Raw genomic sequence first — 22,394 nt, 5'->3', positions numbered from 1 at the left:
CTGTAATCCTAGCTACCCAGGAGGCTGAGATCTGAGGATCACGGTTCAATGCCAACCCAGGCAGGAAAGTCTGTGAGACTCTTATCTTCAATAAACCACTCGAAAACCAGAAGTGGTGCTGTGGCTCAAGCGGTAGAGCACTCGCCTTGAGCTGAAGAGTGCAGGGACAGTGCCCAAGCCCAGAGTTCAAGACCCACTACTGACAAAAAAAAAAAAAAAACACTTGAACTCAGGCCCTATGTCTCACTTGGTTATTTTGTTCAAGACTGGTGCTCCACCAGTTGAGTCACACCTCCCGTTCTGGCTTTCTGGTGGTTAACTGGAGATAAGAGTCTCCTAGACTTTCTACATGATTTGCTTTTGAACCAAGATTCTTAGATCTCAGCCCCTGAGTAGTTAGGGTTGTAGGCATGAGACACCAGTGAGGTGGTACAGTTGTCTACCTAGACAAACAGAGAACACTACTAAGACAGTGCCTATGTGGCCAGGTAGAAATCAGCACACAGAACTTCCTCTCTCAGAAAGGTGACGTAAGAGAAGACGAGATGAGGATGGAATGCCTGTGGTGATGCTCTAAAACATGCACCATCTATGTGAGAAAAGGGAGAGTTAGGAAGGGGCACTGTGGCTCAAGTGGTAGAGTGATAGTCTTGGGCAAAAAAGTTCAGGGACAATGTCCAGGCCCTGAGTTCAAGCCCCATGACTGACAAGACTAAATAAATAAATAAAAATAAACGTAAAAAAAGAAAAAGTTAGAAAAACTATTGAAAATTTATACGACATTTTATAAAAATTTATAAAAATGTAACCTTTTTCAAGCCCCAAGACCAATAAAAAATGTAACTTTTTACACTGGTATATAAATATAGATATATGTCCTAATAAATATGGCTGAGATTAACAATAGAGCTTTTTAGTGACTGGAGATACTAATCTCTACTTTGTGATACAAAGATAATGCACAATAACCAGGAAAATTAATTAGGGCTGGGTGATGGTGGCTCATGCCTGTAATCTTAGCTACTCAGGAGGCTGAGATCTGAGGATCACAGTTCAAAGCCAGCCTGGGCAGGAAAGTCTATGAGACTCTTATTTCCCCATTAACCATCAGAAAACCAGAAGTGGTGCTGTGGCTCAAGTGATACAGTGCTTGCCTTGAGCTGAAGAGCTCAGGGCCAGTGCCCAGGCCCAGAGTTCAAGCCCCATAACCAACAAAAAAAGAGAAGAATAGCAATAGGATCACTAATATTAAAATATTAAGCCACAGTTGCTGAAATATAAAACAGATCAATAGAAAAAATGAAGTTCACAATAGACCCATATATGTATACATTTACCATATGTAGTATATGTAAATGAGATAAGAAAGTAAGTGGAAACTGTCAAATAGTGATTTAAATAGTTACCTGACAGAGCTATGATCCACAGTAGAAAGAGACGGTCAGTGATACCCTTCCTATTGAATAGCCAAGACTTGTAAGTGTTGATATGGGGAAGAATTCAGACACATCAATTTTAGCACTAGTCCCTGGGCAAAATTACAGAAGCCTTTCAACAAAACTCTGAGCAAGTCACTCAAAGTCTTGCAAGACTTCCAAGGGAAAATACAAAGCAATAGTAAAGAGAAGCCATACCAGTTACAACCCCCATGCCATTCTCTGGAGCCAGGAAACCGGGATGCGTTTATGTGGTCCATGGGCCACATTCTTCCCCACGCCTGGAGGCTGAGGCAGCATGTTGATCATCTCTTTTAGGTGCCATTTAAAAATAATGAACTCTGTCTCTTTACAGCTGGAGTCTGGAATCTCATTGGTATTGATGTTTGAACTCAGGGCCTCACGCTTGCTAGGCTAGGCTGGTGCTCTACCACTCCAGGTTTCACCCTTTATCCCAGCTTTTTGTTGGTTATCTTGGGAATGGAATCTCAGATGTTTCTACTCAGGCTGGCTACAAACTGTGATCCTCTAGATCCAGCCTCCCAAGTAGCTCGGCTTACAGGTGTGAGCCATTACACCTGTAATGGGGGGGGGGGGGGTCCGGTCGTGGGGCCTGAACTCTGGGCCTGAGCACTGTCCCTCAGCTCTTCAGCTCAAGGCTAGCACTCTACCACTTGAGCCACAGCACCACTTCCGGCTTTTTTCTTTTTGTTTATGTGGTGCTGAGGAATCGAACCCAGAGCCTCTGGCATGCAAGGCAAGTGCTCTACCACTGAGCCACCTTCCCAGCACCCCGAGCACACTTTTTAGGTAAGGCAGTCTGGACTCGAGTCAAGCAGACAGCCAAAATCCATGACAAATGGACATAATCTAGCCATCAGTCACTTCCTCCCATAGCCACAGATGCAACTGTCACTGGTCACATGATCTGACAGGCCTGGGTGAGCGCGTGAAACTCAGCTGCAAGAGCCAGGCAGAGGCAGTGTCAACCAGGAGCTCAGGGTTTGCTGAGCGCTCCAGGGCCGGTTGGCAAGGGGAGGGTGAGCTCAAGAGTGGTTCTGGGCTGAGAATGTGGCTCAGTGGTAGAGTGCTTGCCTAGCATGCATGAAACCCTGGGTTCAATTCCTCAGCACCACATACACAGAGCCAGAAGCGGTGCTGTGGTTCCAGTGGCAGAGTGCTAGCCTTGAGCAAAAGAAGCTCGGGAGGGAGATGGGGGGCGCTGGGAAGGTGGCTCAGTGGTAGAGCGCTTGCCTTGCATGCATGAGTCCCTGGGTTCGATTCCTCACCACCACATAGCAAAAAGAAAAAAAGCCTGAAGTGGCGCTGTGGTTCAAGTGGTAGAGTGCTAGCCTTGAGCTGAAGAGCTGAGGGACAGTGCCCAGGCCCAGAGTTCAGGCCCACAACCAGACCAAAAAAAAAAAAAAGAAGAAGAAGAAGAAGAAGCTCAGGGACAGCGCCCAGGGCCTGAGTTCAAGCCCCAGGACTGGCAAAAAAAAAAAAAAAGAGTGGGTCTTTCCTGCTTTCCACACCCATTGCTAGTGGGTGAATGCTGCAGCCACTTTGCTCCCAGCATGTAGCCACAGGAACCTCTTTCAGTTAGTAGCAATGTTCCTTTGACTGAACCCATTTGGGGAGTGTGGGGAGAGATAGAGAGAGAGAGTGTGTGTGACTACAAGATTTCCTGGGCTCACTTAAGGTGTTTCTTGCCCTGGTCCTAGCAGCCATTCTTCCAAGCAGCCATGTTCCCTTCATTAAAAAGCAGTACTAGAAATCTCGGTCTGGGTCTGGGGGCTTGGTGCTGCTGGGGAGTCTGTTTCCAAACCCTCTCAAGCTGATGGGAAGAGATGCATGCTGTGTGCTAACCTGTGTGTTCCTACATACTCCTGTGTGTAACCATCTGTGTCTACCCAGAACGTAACTAGAGGTTACCTGACTCTCTTGGTGATAGATTCAACAGAAGCCTGAGCCGAGTGTGCAGGAGGTACAGGCCGGGCTTTGATGGGCCTCCGCTTCCGAGCAGAGCAGCCAATGCTGACAGATGCTGCTGCTCTCCCAACAAAGGGAGAGTGGGAACTCAGGGAGGTGCTGGCAGGGATGATGGAGGGCATCACCTTGCCTAAAGGGCTTTGGGATCTTCAGGCACACTCGTGAGGGAGAGGCTGAAGCTGTAGCTGCTGAAAGAGCAGGCCAGAGAAGCCCAGCTCCAAGGGCAGTCAGCGCATTCGCATGAGAGCCGAAAAGAACACAACCCAAAGGTTGAGGCCGCAAAGGGGAAGGCACAGGTACCAAGTCTTTTCACTCACTCATCACCAGACATCCCAAGCCTTGTGCAGCCATTGGCTTCTCTAGGTTCACTACAAAGTCGTGCTGGTGTCGTCAGGTCTAACCCTCCACCACATGGGTCACCACGGCCCAGACCGTGGTCCTCCTGTTTTATGTTACTCTACCTGCCACCAGTCCAGACTTACTAAGACCTTTCTTTTTTCTTTTTTTCTTTTTTTTTTTTTTTTTTTGGGGGGGGTCTGGTTGTGGGGCCTGAACTCTGGGCCTGGGCGCTGTCCTTCAGCTCTTCAGCTCAAGGCTAGCGCTCTACCACTTGAGCCCCAGCGCCACTTCCGGCTTTTTTTTTTCTTTTTGCTTATGTGGTGCTGAGGAATCGAACCCAGGGCCTCAGGCATGCAAGGCAAGCGCTCTACCACTGAGCCACCTTTCCAACCCCCTTACTAAAACCTTTCTATGGTCTCTTTTCACTTCATGATACAGGAAAATGTTTGCAAAAATAGTTACAGTGAGTTTGTAGTATTCTACTGAGTAGACACTGATAATTTAAATAATTTTTCCGAATACTCCTGTAGTGAGTGAATACCCTCTAATCAAATCAGATCATTCCCCTAGGATAAGTTCATGGAAGAGAAGCAGGAATGATGGCACGCATCCACAATCCCAGCTACTGGGGAAGTGGGGGCAAGGGGAGGGCGAGGTGTAAGGCAGGAGGGTCATGAGTTCAAGACCGTAGCCCAAAAACAAACAAAAAATCAATAGAGCACACCTTTGTGAGTCTATGTCTAGAATCTAAAATATATAGAAGAGGAATTTTTCAGTTTAAGACTGTATGCAGGGCTGGGAATGTGGCCTAGTGGCACCGTGCTCGCCTAGCATGCATGAAGCCCTGGGTTCGATTCCTCAGTACCACATACACAGAAAGAGCTGGAAGCGGTGCTGTGGCTCAACTGGCAGAGCTCTAGCCTTGAGCAAAAAAAGCTTAGGGACAGTGCCCAGGCCTTAATTTAAGCCCCAGGACTGGCAAAAAAAAATTGTAAGGATGATGCATGCTCCCATAATACCTTCCAGAAAGATTTGTAATCATTTTGATATTTACATCAGAAATATATCAGAATATTTAGTAGAACCAGAGCTGCACTCATGCTGACAGCACACATTTCAATATTTGCCAACTTGAAAAATGAGACAATCTTTTTTTTTTTCTGTCGGTCACAGGGCTTGAACTCTGGGCCTGGGCGCTGTCCTTCAGCTCTGCAGCTCAAGGGAAGCGCTCTACCACTTGAGCCACAGCGTTCTGGTTTTCTAGTCATTTATTGGGGATAAGAGTCTCATGGAACTTTCCTTCCTGGATGGCTTTGAACCATAATCCTCAGATTTCAGCCTCCTGAGTAGCTAGAATTATGGGCATGAGCCACCAGCACCCGACACAATCTCTTCTTAATGTACACATTTATATTTGCTTAATTATTAATGGGAGCCAAAGTGTGTGTGTGTGTGTGTGTGTGTGAGAGAGAGAGAGAGAGAGAGAGAGAGAGAGAGAGAGAGAGAGAGAGAGAGAGAGAGAGAGAGAGAGAGAGAAGGAGAAGGAGAAGGAGAGGGAGAGAGAGAGAGCTGGTCTCAGGACTTGAACTCAGGGTCTGGATGCTCTCCCTGAGCTTTTTGTTTAAGGCTAGCACTCTACCACTTGAGCCACAGCTCTACTTCCCACTTTTTTGTGGTTAATTAAAGAGAAGAGTCTCATGAACTTTCCTGCTAGGCTGGCTTCAAACCTCCATCTTCAGATCTCAGCCTCTTGTGTACCTAGGATTACAGGTGTGAGCCACCAGCACCCAGCTTGGGAGCCAAACTTTTTTTTTATTCATTGATCATTTCCTTTTGTTCTATGAATCACTTGTTTGTATAATTTGTATTTTTGTTGTCGGTCATGGGGCTTGAACTCAGAGCATGGGTGCTGTCCCTGAGCTCTTCAGCTCAAGGCGAACACTCTACCACTTGAGCCACAACACCATTTCCGGTTTTCTGGTGGTTAATTGGAGATAAGAGTCTCACAGACTTTCCTGCCCAGGCTGGCTTTGAACTGGGATCCTCAGATCTCAGCCTCCTGAGTAGCTAGGATTATGGGCTAGCTAATTTGCATTTTTATCGGAATATTTTTTCTTATTATTTTTCAGTAGCTTCTTCTTTACTTAACTCTTTGCTATCTATGATGCAAATAGTTTGCTAGTTTCTTACTGGACTTCACTTATGTTAATGTTTTTCTCCTTCCTAGGCCTTGCCCATTCTAGACAAGTGCTCTCCCACTTAGCTGCATCCCTCACCCCTGTATTTTGGCCACACCTGAGTTTGAACCCAGGGTTTTGTGCTTGTGCTTGCTGGTCAAGGATGCTGTCACTTGAGTCACACACACCCAGCCCTTTTTTTTCTGGTTTTTTTTTTTTAATTGGTCGTGGGGCTTGAACTCTGGGCCTGGGTGCTGCTCCTGCACGCTTCAGCTCAAGGCTTGTGCTCTACACTTGAGCCACAGTGCCACTTCCGGTTTTCTAGTGGTTTATTGGAGATGAGACAAGAGTCTTATGGACTTTCCCCGCCCTGGCTGGCTTTGAACCACAATGCTCAGATCTCAGCCTCCTGAGTGGGCTAGGATGACAGACGTGAGCCGCCGGCGCCCGGCAGTCCGATGCATCTTGATCAGTGTCACCCCTTCCATCATTCTCTCCCTCTCTCCCCATCCCATCCCATCCCATCTCAAGTCATATAGTTCAACTTTTGTGCATTGGATATGATGACTGCATTTGCTCACCCTTCCTCCCTCCATTGTGTGCTCCCCAGTTCCCTCCCCCCACAGAGCATGTTTCTACTTCCTGGAATCATTCATTTCCACTTCCTTAAATAGTTTATTAGTTGTTCAAAGGAGTTACACCTTCTCTAAGTACACCATCCTTTAGTTCCCTTGTGTGTACGTGCGTATCACCCCTATATGCTATCGTGTATGTTTGTATTTTAGATCTAATGTCCACATATGAGAGAAAGTAGGTGCCATTAGTCCCTCTGAGCCTGGCTTACCTCAATTAACATTGAATTGTTCTAGGTCCCTCCGTTTCCCTGCAGATGACATAATGTTATTCTCTTTGAGAGATGAGTAAAATTCTGTTGTATGGAATTGTATGTACCACACTTCTTGTTCTGTTCATCTGTTGTAAGGCATCTGGGCTGTTGCCGTAACTTCGCTATCATGAGTAGTGCAGCAATGAACATGGATGTGCAAGTTTCTTTGCCATGTCCTGACTTACAAAGTTCCAGGTAGATGATGAAGAATGGGATGGCTCAGTAAGAGGAAGTTCTATGTTTAGTTCTTTGAGGAATCTCCAAGCCGCCTTCCAGAGTGCTTATACTAGTTTACATTCTCACCAACGGTGCAATAGGGTTCCTTTTTCCCATACCCCCCAGCATTTGTTGTTGTTCATATTCTTACTGGGATGAGCTGGAATCTCAATGTGGTTTTAATTTTGTGTTTCCATTATGGCCAGTGATGTTGAGCATTTCTTTAAGTGTTTATTGGCTATACTGTCTTCTTTTTTTTGAGAAGTCTCCATTTAGCTTCTTTGATCATTTATTGAGTTATTGATTGGGAATTAAGCTTCTTGTATGTTCCAGATATTGGGCCCTTGTTGGATATATAGCTGGTAAAAAAAAAAAAAATCTCCCATTCTGGAGGCTGCATTTTTAGCTTAATAACTATATCCTTAGCTATATAGAAACTTTGTGGTTTGATATAATTCCATTTGTTGATTCTCTCTCCGATTTGATGAGCTCTTGGATCTCTAGTCAAAAAGTTCCTTCCGGGCTGGGAAGGTGGCTCAGTGGTAGAGTGCTTGCCTTGCATGCCTGAGGCCCTGGGTTCGATTCCTCAGCACCACATAAGCAAAAAGAAAAAAGCCGGAAGTGGCACTGTGGCTCAAGTGGTAGAGTGCTAGCCTTGAGCTAAAGAGCTGAGGGACAGCGCCCAGGCCCAGAGTTCAGGCCCCACGACCGGACCCAAAAAAAAAAAAAAAATTCCTTCCTATGCCAATATGTTCTAATATTTCTCCTACTCCTTCCTGTAGTGGTTTCAATGTTTCAAACCTGACATTATCAGAAACTTTTTGCCTAGGCTGACCTTGAATCAAAATTCTTTCCATCTTCCCCTCCATAAGAGATTACAGGCAAGAGTCACCATCATCTGCCTTGTTTTTTCTTTTTCATATTGTGACAAGATCTTGCTAACTTGCTTAAGTTTGTCTCAAACTTAACATGCAGCCCAGGCAGAAACACACATAGATGCTCAAATTGTCTATTACTTCTTATTTTAGTTTTGGTTTCTTATATTTGTTATGGTTTGGATATTGTGTTAAAAGAAGAAAAGCTTGTTTCCTGGCTGGTAGATGCAATCACTGAGAGGAGACTGAGTCAGGAGGGTTTTAACTAATCAGTTGTTAACCCCCTGATGGAGCCGTGTGCACGACACTTGAACTCAGGGCCAGAGCACTGTCCCTGAGCCTTTTTGCTCAAGGCTAGTGGTCTACTACTCTGAACCACAGCTCCACTTCCAGCTTTTTGGTGGTTCATTGGAGATAAGAATCTCATGGATGTCATAACCTTGGCCATGTAATTCTAACCCCTCTGTACGGTATTTTCACAATTAAAAAAAAATTGGAAGGGAAAAAAATTGCAGACAAAAAAAAAGGATCTCATGGATGGGAAGGTGGCTCAGTGGTAGAGTGCTTGCCCCTCAAGCATGAGGCTCTGGGTTCAATTCCTCAGCACCACATAAGCAGAAAAAGCTGGAAGTGGCGCTGTGGCTCAAGTGGTAGAGCGCTAGCCATGAGCTGAAGAGCTGAGTGATAGTGCCCAGGCAGACTTTCCTTCCTGTGCTGGCTTTGGGCTGCAATCCTCAGATCTCAGCCCCCTGAGTAGTTCTGATTACAGGCGTGAGCCACCAGCACCCAGCTCTGGATATATAATTTGGTGGTATTTGTTTTTGTTTTGTTTTGTTTTGTTTTGTTGGGTCCGGTCATGGGGCCTGAACTCTGGGCCTGGGCGCTGTCCCTCAGCTCTTCAGCTCAAGGCTAGCGCTCTACTACTTGAGCCACAGCGCCACTTCCGGCTTTTTTTCTTTTTGCTTATGTGGTGCTGAGGAATCGAACCCAGGGCCTCAGGCATGCAAGGCAAGCACTCTACCACTGAGCCACCTTCCCAGCCCCAATTTGGTGGTATTATAAGATATGATGGAACCATCACAGATAAGGCCCAGCTGAAGGGAGCTGGTCACCGGAGGGGTGTCCTTGAAGCTATCCTACGCCCCTTTCTTCCTTAAAAATGTGCTGTGAAGGTAGCAAATGGTGGGGGGCAGGGAGCTCATAGCACATAAGTAAGGTAATGAGCACATTTTTTAACAGTGTTACCCCCTCCCTCATTTTCTTTCGAATTCCCCTCCCAAGTTACAAGGTTCATTTCCACACAGGGTCTAGTGAGAGTCACTGTTGCATGAGTTCATCCTTTGCCCTGCTGTTTCTGTGGCTTCACGAGTTTGGGTGTCATCCTTTTGCGGGAGCCCTGCCAATCTCCTGTTTTGTTCCAGTTTTAGTGTATGTACTGCCGAAGTGAGCACTCCTGTCCGTCTGTCTCTGCTTCTGTCTGTGTGAGGCTGACCTTTTCTGTACCACGTGCTCTCTGCTATGATGTTCAGCCTTGCCATAGGTTTGGAGGCAGTGGGGCTAAGTGCCTGCAGACGGAAACTTCCAGACCCATGATCCAAAGCAAATTTTCTCCCCTTGAACTGTTTTTCCCAGGCATTTGTCACAAAGGCAAAAAAAATTAAAATTTTAAAAGACTGGCTAATATAATATTTTTGCTGAATGTACGCATTACACCTAAATTTCTGAATTTGTGGGCATAAAGTTGCTTATATAGTTCTCTTTTTAATCATGTTAATGACTGTAAATCTGTAATGATATTCTCTTTTTATTCTGGTAATGATTATTTGGACCTTCTCTTCGTCAGCCTTGCAAGGCCTTTATAGATTTTGTTAATCTTTCCTTCCTTAAGTTGTTTGCTATGTTAGGCATTCTTTCACAGCATTGAGAAGACCTAATACATCGTGCTTACTCTATTATCTATTAGTTGAGTTAATGACTCTGATCATGCTGGATGCCAGAGACTCTGCCTGGGGCTTGAATTAAAGCCCAGGATACACACACACACACACACACACACACACACACACACACACACACACACACATACACACACACACACACACACACACACACACCCATCAAGGTGGGCACCAATGACTTATACTTGTAATCCTAGCTACTCAGCTACTAAGAACTGACAATAGAGGTTCAAAGCCAGCCCAGGCAGGAAAGTCTGTGAGACTCTTATATCCCCAGTTAATCAACAACAACAACAAAAAAAAAAAAAACTGTAAGGGGAACTGTGCATCAAATGCTAGAGCACTTGTCTTGAGCAAAAAAGCTCAGGGACAGCACCTAGATCTGAGTTCAAGCCCAAGTACTTGCACACACACACACACACACACACATACACACACACACACATACATACACAATTCATTTCTACTCCCTTCTCCCTCCTCCCCATGGAGCTGTAGCATACCTATATTAGACTTCTCACCATAGTACAAGTGTCTCTTTTTTTGGGGGGGGGGGTGGTCTGGTCATGGGGCCTGAACTCTGGGCCTGGGCGCTGTCCCTCAGCTCTTCAGCTCAAGGCTAGCACTCTACCACTTGAGCCACAGCGCCACTTCCGGCTTTTTTTCTTTTTGCTTATGTGGTGCTGGGGAATTGAACGCAGGGCCTCATGCATGCAAGGCAAGTGCTCTACCTACCACTGAGCCACCTTCCCAGCCCCCAGTACATGTGTCTCTTATACAGTGTTTTCTGTTTATTGTCTCTGCATGTCTCAGCATGGATATTTTGTCTAATTTCCAGTCCTTTGTCTGTCTTCCATATATTAACCTTCTGCAGACATGGCTAATAAACCATAAAGTTAAATTTTATTTAAGAAAATTTCCATGTTCTTAGTTTTTTATGTTTTTCAGTTCTGTGCGCTTCCATGTGACTTTTTAAAAAATAATTTTTAGGTATTTACTCAATTTGTCAGTTTGTAATTTGTGGTACACATATTAATCACAATTATTCTGAAGTCTGATGGCCACAATATCAGTGTCCCCTATAGACCTATTATAGTCTTGGCTCCCCTCTTGGTTTCCAGTCTTCTGATCTTGTTACCCAGGATGTCAGGTAATTTTTATTTAAATCATGTGACTGGAATTTGGAGCAGTGACTTACTGATCATCATGGATACTGCAGAGCTGATTAGCTTTTGTTCTACGTACAACATGAGGAGGAATTCCCTTGGCCGGGTCAGGAATCTGTCCTCTGTGAAGCCTGGGGAGCTAGCAGATTATCTTATTCCCAAGGATTTTTTTCAGAACTCAGAGTCTTGCAATTGCTACTTTGACATGATACCTCTGAGCCATGCCTCCATTCTTATTTTTCACTTGTTATTTTTAGACCCTATCTGAGAAAGTAAAGCAAGAAGCTGGTGGTGTGGCTCAAGCGGTAGAGCACTTTGCTTAGCATGTTTGAGTTTCTGAGTTTAAACCCCAGTGCCACAAATAAATAGTTCTCATTTCTGATTTCTGTTTGCATTTCCCTCAACACAAAAGATGGTTTATTGAATGTTTTTGTTTCTTAGCTTATTTCTGGATGGAAGGGCTCTTTTTGGTTTCATTTTCTAGCTTCATTGTCTTGTGATCAGTATGATTTTAATGTTTCTACTTTTGCAACATTTTGATGTTTTCTGAGTATCTTCACATAGGATCAGCTGTTATAAATAATGTTTGTAGGAGAGAAGGGAGTTCCTTCTCTTTCTCGGAGTGTACTGTTCGGTATGTCCATGGCTCCTTATCGTGCTGGGTCCTCTGTGAAGCAGGTTCTGAGATGCCGCCTGCCGTGTGCCCTGTGTGAGACACTGAGGGTCACCTGTGTGGTCTGGGGATCCCTGCTTGCTCCCAGTGTCTCCATCCAGCCATGGAATGCCATGGACCTGCCATTGCAGCCCAGGCATTGTCTGCTTCCACCATAGCTGGCCCTAGATGGTAGGGCTGCAGCACAAGCTGGGCCTCTTGGTTTTTCACTGGTTGGTCGGTGCTGGGATCTCGAAGAACATCGGTTGTTACTGTCTTTCCTAGGAGCAGGTTTGGCGCACGTGTGGGATTTCCAAAGTAAAGGTAGGGAGTTTGAGTGGAGAGTGTGACTTAGCAGCTGACATATTTTTCTTCTGAGCACATGCATCTCAGATGTTGGCTTCCTGTCTAAATACAACTTGGCACAAAGCCAGGCTTAGAGGTGAGATGGCCACGTGGGTGGCGGCAGGGAAGGGGAACTAGAAATGTGTCGGTACTTAGAAGTAAGATGTTCAAAATTGACGAGGAAACCGATGAACCAGTAAAAATGGTGAAGGAGGCAGCTTCAGAACCCCAAAATCAAGCAGAGACTGCCAGAACAACTTTCCCAGAACCCTACAGGACAGAGGATGGCTATCCCCCGCCAGGCAGGGGCTGAGTGGGGGGCTCTGTGATGTTTCTCGTGCCCTTACGTCCCCACGGGCCCCTGTGGCAACAGCAAGCTGCATGGTCCCTGGCTGTGGAGGGAGCAGAGAGGTGTGTGAGTGTGTCTGTGTGTCCATATCTGTGTCTGTGTGTATATGTGTATATATTTATGTGTATGTGTGTCTGCGTGTGTATCTGTCTGTGTCTGTGTGCATATGTATATGTGTGTACGTGTGTCTGTGTCTCTGTGTATATCTCTTGTGTGTGGTGGGGGGTACCTGGACAAGCTGGAGGCTGCACATATCTCCACTCCCATGGACAGGCCCTGCTTGAAATGGTGAAGAGCTTCTAGAGTGGAGAGGAGATGTGTGGAGTGGACTAAAGGCCCCTCTGCAGGCAATGCCAACTGTCTGTGACGCTGTGCTATCTCTCTACACAGGAAAGACATTCCCGTGGGGCGCGTGACCCTTGTCGACAGAGAGCAGACCAAGAAGGCAGTGTACTCAGTGATCTATGGAGCAGGTAGGCCGCAGGCCAGGGTCACCCATTAACCAGGAGCCATTTGCCCGTGCATTGTCTATACAGACATGATGGTGATATTTGTGCACTAGTCACTAGTCAGAGCATTCCACACCACTAACCCTGCTGCAGCAAGAGGAGAGGGGTGAAGGACTGTGCTAAGCATCATTTCTGTGCCTAGAGGCCCTGTTCATATCTACACCAAGGCTTTCAAGTAAAACCGTCTGAGCGTGGGCTCAGCACACATTCAGGAACAAACTCCTCCCCATCGTCCTCCTCCCCCAGCCAAGCATCAGGCCCCCAGCCCTAGGCAGAATGGCCCTTCCTTTCTTCACACGCTGCACATACTGCAGGACAGTGGACCTCCTCCCAGATGGCAAGGGCGCCCTTGCCAGAACCCCTCAGCCCTTGGGGCTTTGCACTCAGCCTTCCTTCCGTGGGGGCACACTGCATGCATGGAGCCTTTCTCCATGGTGTCTCCACTCACTCTCCCCTGCTCAGTTGTCACACTTGCCATATTAGTTTCTCATCTCTGTGTACCAAGTAGCCACAAAACCTGAAAATCCACTGTTGCCAGGCACTGGTGGCTCACGCCTATCATCCTAGCTACTCAGAAGGCTGAGATCTGAGGATTGCAGTTCAAAGACAACCTGGACAGGAAAGTCCATGAGATTTTTTTGGGGGGGGGTCCAGTCGTGGGGCCTGAACTCTGGGCCTGGGCGCTGTCCCTCAGCTCTTCAACTCAAGGCTAGCGCTCTACCACTTGAGCCACAATGCCACTTCTGGCTTTTTTCTTTTTGCTTATGTGGTACTGAGGAATCGAACCCAGGGCCTCAGGCATGCAAGGCAAGCGCTCTACCACTGAGCCACCTTCCCAACCTCAGTCCATGAGATTTTTATCTCCAATTTAACCATCAGAAAACTAGAAGTGGCTCAAAGTGGTAGGTGCTAGCCTTGAGCAAAAAAAGAACACAGGTAGCTCCCAGGCCCTGAGTTCAAGCCCTATGACCTACAAAAAATAAAATAAATCCATTGTTACCTCAGAGCCCCTGTGAGCCCCTGCCAGCTATATTCGGGATGAGGGCTGAGCAGGGGGCTCATCTGAGGTCCAGCTGGGGGGGGGCTCCACTTCCTTTGCTTCTGCTTCCTGCCTGTGGGCCTTCAGCACAGGCAGAGCCTGCACTGTGGCCACTTCACTCTTCAAAGTCAGCTGGCAGCCAGCTCTGCTTCCACTCATCTGTTCAGGGCCTCACATAGAACCTGAACCGGAGCTGGAGCCCCTTCTATTCTGCTTGCATGGCTGAGAAAATGTGTTCCTCACTGGACAACTGAGCATGTCCCCACCTCCGAGGACGTTCTGACTGGGTACACAGCATCTAGAAGGCAGACTCGGGGACATCAGTGACTTCTCAGCGCTGCTTGACCTTTCCCTCCACAGACTTCCTGCTGAGCCCTGAATCTGCCCCAGAGATGGTAGCATAGCATTCCACCTGCTGGATCAGATCTTGATGCTCTGCATCCTGACTACAATGTGCTGTAAACACATACAGTGCTACCGCCTCTACCTGCCCAGGCTAAATCCTGACCCTCACCTGCTGGCCAGGCAGCCTCGAATGAAGCCCTCAGAAGTGGCGCTGTGGCTCAAAAGGTAGAGCGCTTAACTTGAGCTGAGGAGCTGATGGATAGTACCCAGGCCTAGAGTTCAAGACCCACGACCAGCAAAAAAAAAAAAAGAAAGAAAGATAAAAGGAAGGAAGGAAGGAAGGAAGGAAGGAGAGAGAGAGAGAGAGAGAGAGACAGAGAGAGAGAGACAGAGAGAAAGAAAGAAAGGAAGGAAGGAAGGAAGGAAGGAAGAAGCGGAAGCCCTTAACCTCTGTGCCAGCCTCCCCTCCACAGACATCCTCTTAAGGTTGCTGGGGCTGCATGTGCACCATACACTCACATCTCTGCCATCTGCCACCTGTCTGGGTCCCACCTCAGAGCTGTGCTACATCTGTCAACAATCCTAGAGATCTTCCAACACTCACCCCCTGCCTGGGGCTGGCCCTGCAAACCCAGTTGGGAGGGACCAGGAATGCAAATACAACTCCCCTCGTAGTTACCTGGTCTGTCCCCTCCCAGGGGACATCCTCCCTGGAAGGAGGCACCCCAGACAAAGGTAGCTCCTTCTGGAGCTTTGGCTTTACTTTTTCTGGAGAGGAAAGGATGCACTGTAAATAAGCAGTGAGTCATGAGCCGTGATGCTGGCGAAGGGGGTAATTTGGCTGCTTTTAGCCCTGTTGGTGACAGAGGCTCCCACCCAAAGCCTCCGTCTCTGCTGCCCCATTGTCCCCAGCCCGCCTGACAGCCAGAATTGCTGTTTATCTGCTGCCTGGCTTGCTCCGGCTGTGTCTCTGTTAGAAACAACCTTGCTGATAAACGGGGCTGAGGACCCAAGTAAGCCCCAGCTTTCTAGATGGCTCGTGCTCTAGGGAAGGTCAAGGGGCTTTGGCCTAGGCAGCTGTCTGTGACGTGCAGCAATTTTTCCACAGAAGCCACATGTGGGCAGCCTGGGTGCTAGAAGGTGCTGGAAGGTGCTGGAGGATGCTGGTAGGAATTCTGGGCCACAGAAGAAGCCTTCTAAAGAAGGAAATGTGAAGACTGGTGAAGACAGAGCAAGCCACAGGCAGTGAAACAAGAGGAAAGGATGCTCAGCCCCCCGCAGCCCTGAGCAGGCTCACCCCACCCACCTCAGACCCCTGCGGCCTGAGCTTCTCAGGGGCCTTGACTCAATGCTGGCTTATGGGCCTACTGCATCTCTTTTAGTCAGCCAAATTCAGCATCTGCTAACTTACCGGGGTGCCCCCCACACACACAGCATGCTGGGCCTGTTTCCAGCCGTCTCTGAGCCTAGCAGAAACCTGACCCCTCTAGGAAGCCACCTCCAAGTCCTCAAGCCCACTTCTACTTTCTGAGAGTTAGCCTAACACGGAAACTCTTGCTGCCCCCACCCCCAGACAGTGCAGTGAGCAGGGACTGACTGAGGGCATGGGGTATACTGGCCTTCTCTGTGCCAGGAGCGCTGTTCCAAGTGATGTGCAGGTAGGACGGAGCCCAAACCCGTGCTTCCCTAGTGCACAGGGAGCCCCGAGGATTGCCCCCAAGCTGGGAGCCTACGCAGAGCAGGAAGCACCGGGGCTGTGTGGGGAAGTCTGTCCAGTGGACTGGCCCGCATTCTGCCACGCGCTGGGTGCTCGCTCATCCAGAGAGACAGAGACAGAGATAGGGAGCAATACACATGGAGCAGCACTGAGAGAAAAACGTCTTCCTAAGGTTAAATCTGTGGTGATGTGTGAGCAGATGTGCGTGTGTGCACACATGCACACAGGATATAATTAGCCATCTGGGAAAAGTCAAACTCTATGTTTTATATATTTTACGGGTAGAGAAGGCTTAGTGCCCCTACCACAAAATCCTGGGTAAACTGGAAGGGAGACAGCCCACACATGGTTACAACAAAGAAGACTCATGAAAGTGTAGACGAAAAAAAGAACCAGTGCCCGTGAAGCAGAGACAGAGAAGCCAGGAGCCAAGAGTCATCCACTCAGGGAGAGACAGGTGACTGAGTATGCTGGCCCCTGCACCACTGAGAGAGGAGCAGTGTAGCCCGGGACTTCTGCCTCCGTCTCAGCCTCTCTCGTGCTGCTCTTGGTTGCCTCTCAGTCCCCTGGCCTCGTGAGCAGACTTTCTGCTCAACTGGATGTTGACCACCTTGTGCCCTTCTGATAGCCCAGCAGCTCTGCAGGAGAAAGCAGCTCGCTCCAGCCATGTATGTTTGGGAGAGATGAAACTTGTAGCTTTAGCCACGCAGCTCCCATCAGACCAACCTTCCCAAAGACTCCAGCCATCTACTAAGGCAAAAGTACTAAAACTACCAGAAAGCCCTAAGCAGTAACCCAGGGAAGACAGGAAGAAAAGTGTGGTCCAGGGTGTTTCACCACCTTGCAGCTTCACACAAACTTGAAGAGCCAGAGGACAAAGTTTGGGGCTGCCAGTGAGTCTGGAAAATAAAGGGAAATTTTCCAGAAAGAAGAGAGCCAGGGAGAAGCTCAAATTCTGATGGCTGGCTGACCCTAACTGCATGATTGGAACAACCTCAGCCCAGCTAAGACTCAAAGGGCTGATCTCGGATTTCAGTTGCTAGCTACTGCAAGGAGATAGACTTTAAAATTTGATTTTGGCTAAATCAACTGTCCTCTAGAAAAATTGTAACCCTGTGAAGAACGAATAGAATCCAGTTTCCACACTGTATACAATCTCAAATTCCTACACATGTGAACACACCGCCCAGCATGGCCATGCTCAGGGGAAAAGGCCTTTGTAGCAGCAGATCCAGAGATGAACAGACAGGATTGATTTTTTTTCTAGTCCTGGGATTTGAACTCTGGGCCTGGGTACTGTCCCTGAGCTTCTTTTGCTCAAGATGAGTGCTCTACCACTGAGCCATATAGCCACTTCTGGCTTTTTTGAGTAGTTTATTGGAGATAAGAGTCTCATGGCGTTTCCTGCCTGGGTTGGTTTTGAACTTCAGTCCTTAGAACTCAACCTCCTGAGTAGCTAGGATTACAGGTGTGAGCCACTGGTTCTATAACCAGTATACGCAAGGATGTGAAGGGAAACATGTTCATAACAAATGGGGGCAAAGAGGGGTAAAACTAGAGAAAAAGAGCCAAATAAGAAGTATAAAGCCCCAAGCTGCAATATCTAAAATAAAACTTTCCAGAAGGGCACAGTGGCAGATCGGAGGCAAAACTAGAGAAAAAGAGCCAAATAAGAAGTATAAAGCCCCAAACTGCAATATCTAAAATAAAACTCTCCAGAAGGGCACAGTGGCAGATCGGAGGTGAGAAAGAGGCTGAGCTGGCCGAGTCCAGCCATCATCTGACTCCTGCAGGAGAGCAGACTGTCCCACAGCTATGCCATGGCTGAAAGGTAGTGACTGGAATCTGACAGAAAGATGTATAGATTATTTAAATAAAATGTGGCAAAACACACAAATTGAAAAGATGACGTACTATCTTGATTAAGTCCCAAGTTTTCAAGTGTTTCCTTTCTAACCAAATGACCTAGAAGAAGCACCCAAGCCTCCAAGTATTTTTTCCCTTCTTCTGGGATAAGCTTTGGGAGAACAGAGCATCACATTTCCCTCTCATCCTAGCAAAGCAATGGAAGCTAATATACACCCTTCACTGTCCCAAAGACTCCAACATTATTGTGTCCAGTACTGCAAAAGGCTTCACCTGGCCAAGACCAGGCCTGACCTGACTGAAGAGAGGAGCAGAGCTGCAAGGGCCATCAGCCTGCTCCTTAGAGGTGCCTTCCTATCTTCATAGCCCTACCTCTCTCCCTAGCCATGATTCTGGACACCCTGTCTGAAGGCCCCGCGAGTCTCCTTTAATGTGGTCCTGAGTTAGCCCCACGCAGGCCCTCTGTGGCATGGTGATGGCCTCCCTCCACTGACGCAGCCCCCGGAGCTGAGGCTTTCTCCCATCAGCTCCCACACCTGCCCCCAGGGGCTCCTCATTGCTCCTTTCTGGGGGAAAGTGGGAAAGAATGACTACTAAGTATCAAGTAGGAGCCAGATATGGCTTAGAGCTTTATACATCTGAGCCCAGAGTTCCCCTAACCACCCTGGGCATAAGCACTAGTGTTCCTAAATCACAAGGGGAAAAACAGATTTGCCGCAGGTTAGGCAACTCCCCAAGGCCACACAGAGCCTCCCAGGGTGATGGAAATGGACTTAGACCTCGGCCTGTGTGGGCCCAGCACCGGAATCCAGCAAGCAGAGGCTCAAATTTCATACTGGAACTTGGGTACCATCCCAACTAGACCCTTCCATAAGCTCACTCTTCCGGGAGCAAAATGCCAATGTTCTAAAATAAACGTTAAAGCCCAAGAACCCTACGCGGCCATGTCCTCTCCTGGCCTTCCTTTCCTCTGGGGCCCTCTTGAGCCTCCCCCAGTTCTGCACTCAGACCTCCCACTGGCCACGCTAAGAACAGCACTGGCTCTCCTTCATTTCACAGATGCGTCTGGCACACTGCACATTATTGAGCAAGTAAGTGTTTAGCTGGCCCTGTCCAGGTCAGTGGACTCGGCACCTCGTCTATGACTCCAAAGCCATTACCATCTGCATTCCATACTGCATTCCATAGTGCCACTGGGCCTTGACTCAGCACCTTGTCCCTGAGGCCTGCAGTGGCTCATCTCCACACACCCAGTCGCCTCTGAGACACATGATTTCAGTACCCTTAATTCAGTTGGTATGAATTAGCCTAGACTCTGATCATGCATCTTTCTGACTCCTACAGGGAAGGAGCGGCTTGCTGCTTGCCTCGGAGTTACTGTTCAAGAAACCACCTGCTTCTTGGAGAGGTTTTTGCACAAGTATAAGAAAATTAAGGACTTTGCCCAAGCAGTTATTTCCCAGTGTCACCAGACAGGTAAGCCAGCCACAGCAAAGTCTCTAGCAGCCGGCAGAGTCTGTGGCTCGGGGTCCTGGGGTGGATAGATAAACGAGTGGACAATGTGTGAATCAGGCTGCTGAATCTGGGAAGGAGACGAGTGCAAACCATCAGCTCTGCCTGGAGAGGCAGAAGAAAAGCCATTGTCACATGGGAGGAAGACAGAGCCAGGCTCTTACAGCATCAAAGCAACCTTGAGTTAACAGATGATAGCTGCACAGATAGATAAAAAACAGATGATAGCAGCACAAAGTATGGAGACATATATTGCTGTGAAAGGCATGTGGTCCATTTACGAAAGAGTTTCACAGTGTGGTCTCAAAGGAAACACAAACAGATTTCAAGAATCCAAGCCAATTATGACTGGGACTACATGCAGTAAGAAGCTAGTTTTATATGTATCTCTGTGGGTAACTATCTGTCCACATATCTATATGTAAATTATCATGATCCTAAGTAATTTAAGGCAAAAAAAGGGCATCTCATAAAGAAGACGTGATTTCAGAGATGAATGACAGTAAAAGTATCTCATCAAAACCATGGGACCGGGGCTGGGAAGGTGGCTCAGTGGTAGAGCGCTTGCCTTGCATGCCTGAGACCCTGGGTTCGATTCCTCAGCACCATATAAGCAAAAAGAAAAAAAGCCGGAAGTGGTGCTGAAGAGCTAAGGGACAGCGCTCAGGCCCAGGGTTTAGGCCCCACGACCGGACCCAAAAAAAAAACAACAAAAAACAAAAACAAAAAACCATGGGACCAGGATATAAAGGAATACATTAAAAAGAGTATCTCAGAAAGAATCTTGTGGCATAAATGAGTTACATTTAACACAAGAAGTTTGGAAAAGAGAAGCAGGGTGTTAATGAAAGAAAAGGAAGAAAAGAAATAAGAGAACAGAAATTAATGAAAAGCACACACAAACCAATTTTCTCTAGTCAGTGAAAAATAATCAGCTTAGAGAATTGGCCTGACAAGAGTCAGTGCTGCCGGGCACCGGTGGCTCATGCCTGTAATCCTAGCTACTCAAGAGGCTGAGATCTGAGGATTGCAGTTCAAAGCCAGTCCGGGCAGGAAACTCCATGAAACTCTTATCTCCAATAAACCAGAAGTGGCGCTGTAGCTTAAGTGGTAGAGCGCTAGCCTTGAGCTGAAGAGCTGAGGGACAGCGCCCAGGCCCGGAGTTCAAGCCCCAGGACCAACAAAAAAAAAAAAAAAAGAGTCAGTGCTAACTGGCTCTAGCATGTCCGTCGGGGTGTAGACAGATTTGGGCAGCCCACAGCACCCCAGACATTCCAAGGGCTCATGAGGGATTTGTGCCTGGGGTCTCGGCACACCTCCCACAGCTTCTCCATGACCTACCAGAAGATGGCATTGGGCCTGGCTGCTTCCTCTGGCCACAAAGGAATGCTACCATGAGCCACTGGCCGCACACTGAGAACTCTTGCCTGCTCCAGGCATATTCAGAGCTCAAGAGCAAGAGCAAACCCCTTCCATCCCTGCAACCAGAAGGCCTAGGCGCCTGGGCCTGGAGATAAATGGCTCACAGAAGCACTAACCACTTCCTGCCCATGAGCCTTGCAAAACTTAAAATACTCGTAATTTTGAACTGCTGAAAGAGTGATAGTGAAATAGAGGTAGAGACCCACCTCCCACAGGTCAGGAACAGCACACACATGGACCACTGTTAGATATTGTGAAAGCACTCTTACTGATAAGCCCTTGTTATCAGCACCCTTTTGTGTGTGTGCCACTCCTGGGGCTTGAACTCAGGGCCTGGGCACTGTCCCTGAGTTTTTGTGCTCAAGGCTAGTGTCCTACCACTTGAGCTACAGATCCACTTCTGGCTTTTTTGGTGTTTAATTGGAGATAAGAATCTCATAGACTTTCTGCCCAGACTGGCTTTGAACTATAATCTCCAGATCTCAGCCTCCTGAGTAGCTAGGATACAGGCGTGAGCCACCAGTGCCCCACTCAGTTCTGGCTTTTAAAGGCAAACAGCTTGTATTGGACTTTTAGCCACCCAGGTGGGAGGGGGAGCACTCCCTTCCCTGGATGGCCTGGAAGAAGACCTTTGGCGGCCCAAGCACAGGCTTTCATTTTCATGAAGGGAAGCAGGATTGGTGTAGCCATTCTTGCTCACCCCTTCTGGCTATACAAGCAGGCTGCTTGGCTCACGTGTGAGCAGCTGGGAGATGTCTTCTATGTTGCCCCCTGGTGTTACAATAGAGTAGGTCCAAATAAAGACGTCCCTTGAGTGGTCTTCCTTGCCTACTTTTGATTCTTGACATTAATAGAGCTGGTAATTCAAAAAGAAGAAAAGAAGCCATGGAAGTGGGTGGAGGGCAGCTAGAGCAGCAGTGAGGTGTGGCAGAGCTGTCCACAGGCGTCCACCGGCCGGCCAGTGGGTGGTGATGAACAGGCCTCCCTTCCCTCACGGGGTCCTTGGTGCCCACCATGGGTGGAAGTGAGTCTGAGATGGCGGCAGCCCTCAGGTCCTTGTCGGGGAAGATAGCTGCAGGGTAGCTGAAACTGGCCATCCAGTGCTCCTGACCCAGAGCTGTGGCACCCCCACACAGCTGTCCAGTGCCCCCCACAGATATGCAAGTGTAGCCCCAGCTGTCAAAGGCCTCACACCACCCAAGGTCCAGAACCCCATGCTCCGGATCAACCGCCACGGGCCTGCTAAAGCTCACTCAGGCCTGAACAGCTGGGTCTGCCCCCAGTGCGGACCTGGCCTGGGACTGCTGGCTCCACACTCCACTTGCTACGCAGTCCAGAATGGCTGCTGTGCCATGCCTAACACACAGCTTTGAGTTCTGGGGAGTAAAAGCTGCCCTCTTGTCCTGTGTGAGCCCTATGTGTGGCTGCAAGCCAGGGAGCAGCCAGACCGGCCGGCTGGCCCCGCTCTCTGCGCAGAGCCCTTTGCCCTGGCAACAGGCCAGGCAGCTCGGAGGGAGGCCCTGAGTCAGCACAAGGTGGGGGAGAGAGGGGGGATCCCTGCCCCCAAACCCTGTGCCCCTGTCTGTCTCTGATGCT

General features: G+C 48.2%; 1 protein-coding gene and 1 non-coding gene across 9 annotated transcripts in view; one reads left to right on the top strand and one right to left on the bottom strand.

Annotated features, from left to right (window-relative positions):
- Nucleotides 1-22,394, top strand: part of Poln (DNA polymerase nu) — a 126,971-nt gene that overhangs the window by 94,777 nt on the left and 9,800 nt on the right. For all 8 annotated transcript variants that reach the window (XM_070021689.1, XM_070021688.1, XM_070021693.1 and 5 more), the window contains 2 exons: nt 12,779-12,861; nt 19,209-19,340. In XM_070021689.1, coding sequence (XP_069877790.1) covers nt 12,779-12,861; nt 19,209-19,340 — 215 coding nt within the window. The remainder of the gene's footprint in view (nt 1-12,778; nt 12,862-19,208; nt 19,341-22,394) is intronic.
- On the bottom strand, nt 9,265-9,369 carry LOC138826554 (U6 spliceosomal RNA). The gene has a single exon (XR_011371745.1). It is a non-coding gene; the product is annotated as a U6 spliceosomal RNA (small nuclear RNA).

Source organism: Dipodomys merriami, unplaced genomic scaffold, assembly GCF_024711535.1.
Source record: "Dipodomys merriami isolate MVZ:Mamm:240054 unplaced genomic scaffold, mDipMer1.0.p SCAF_143, whole genome shotgun sequence".
In the NCBI taxonomy this organism is placed as follows: domain Eukaryota; kingdom Metazoa; phylum Chordata; class Mammalia; order Rodentia; family Heteromyidae; genus Dipodomys; species Dipodomys merriami.
This window is presented reverse-complemented; position numbering and strand designations above follow the sequence as displayed.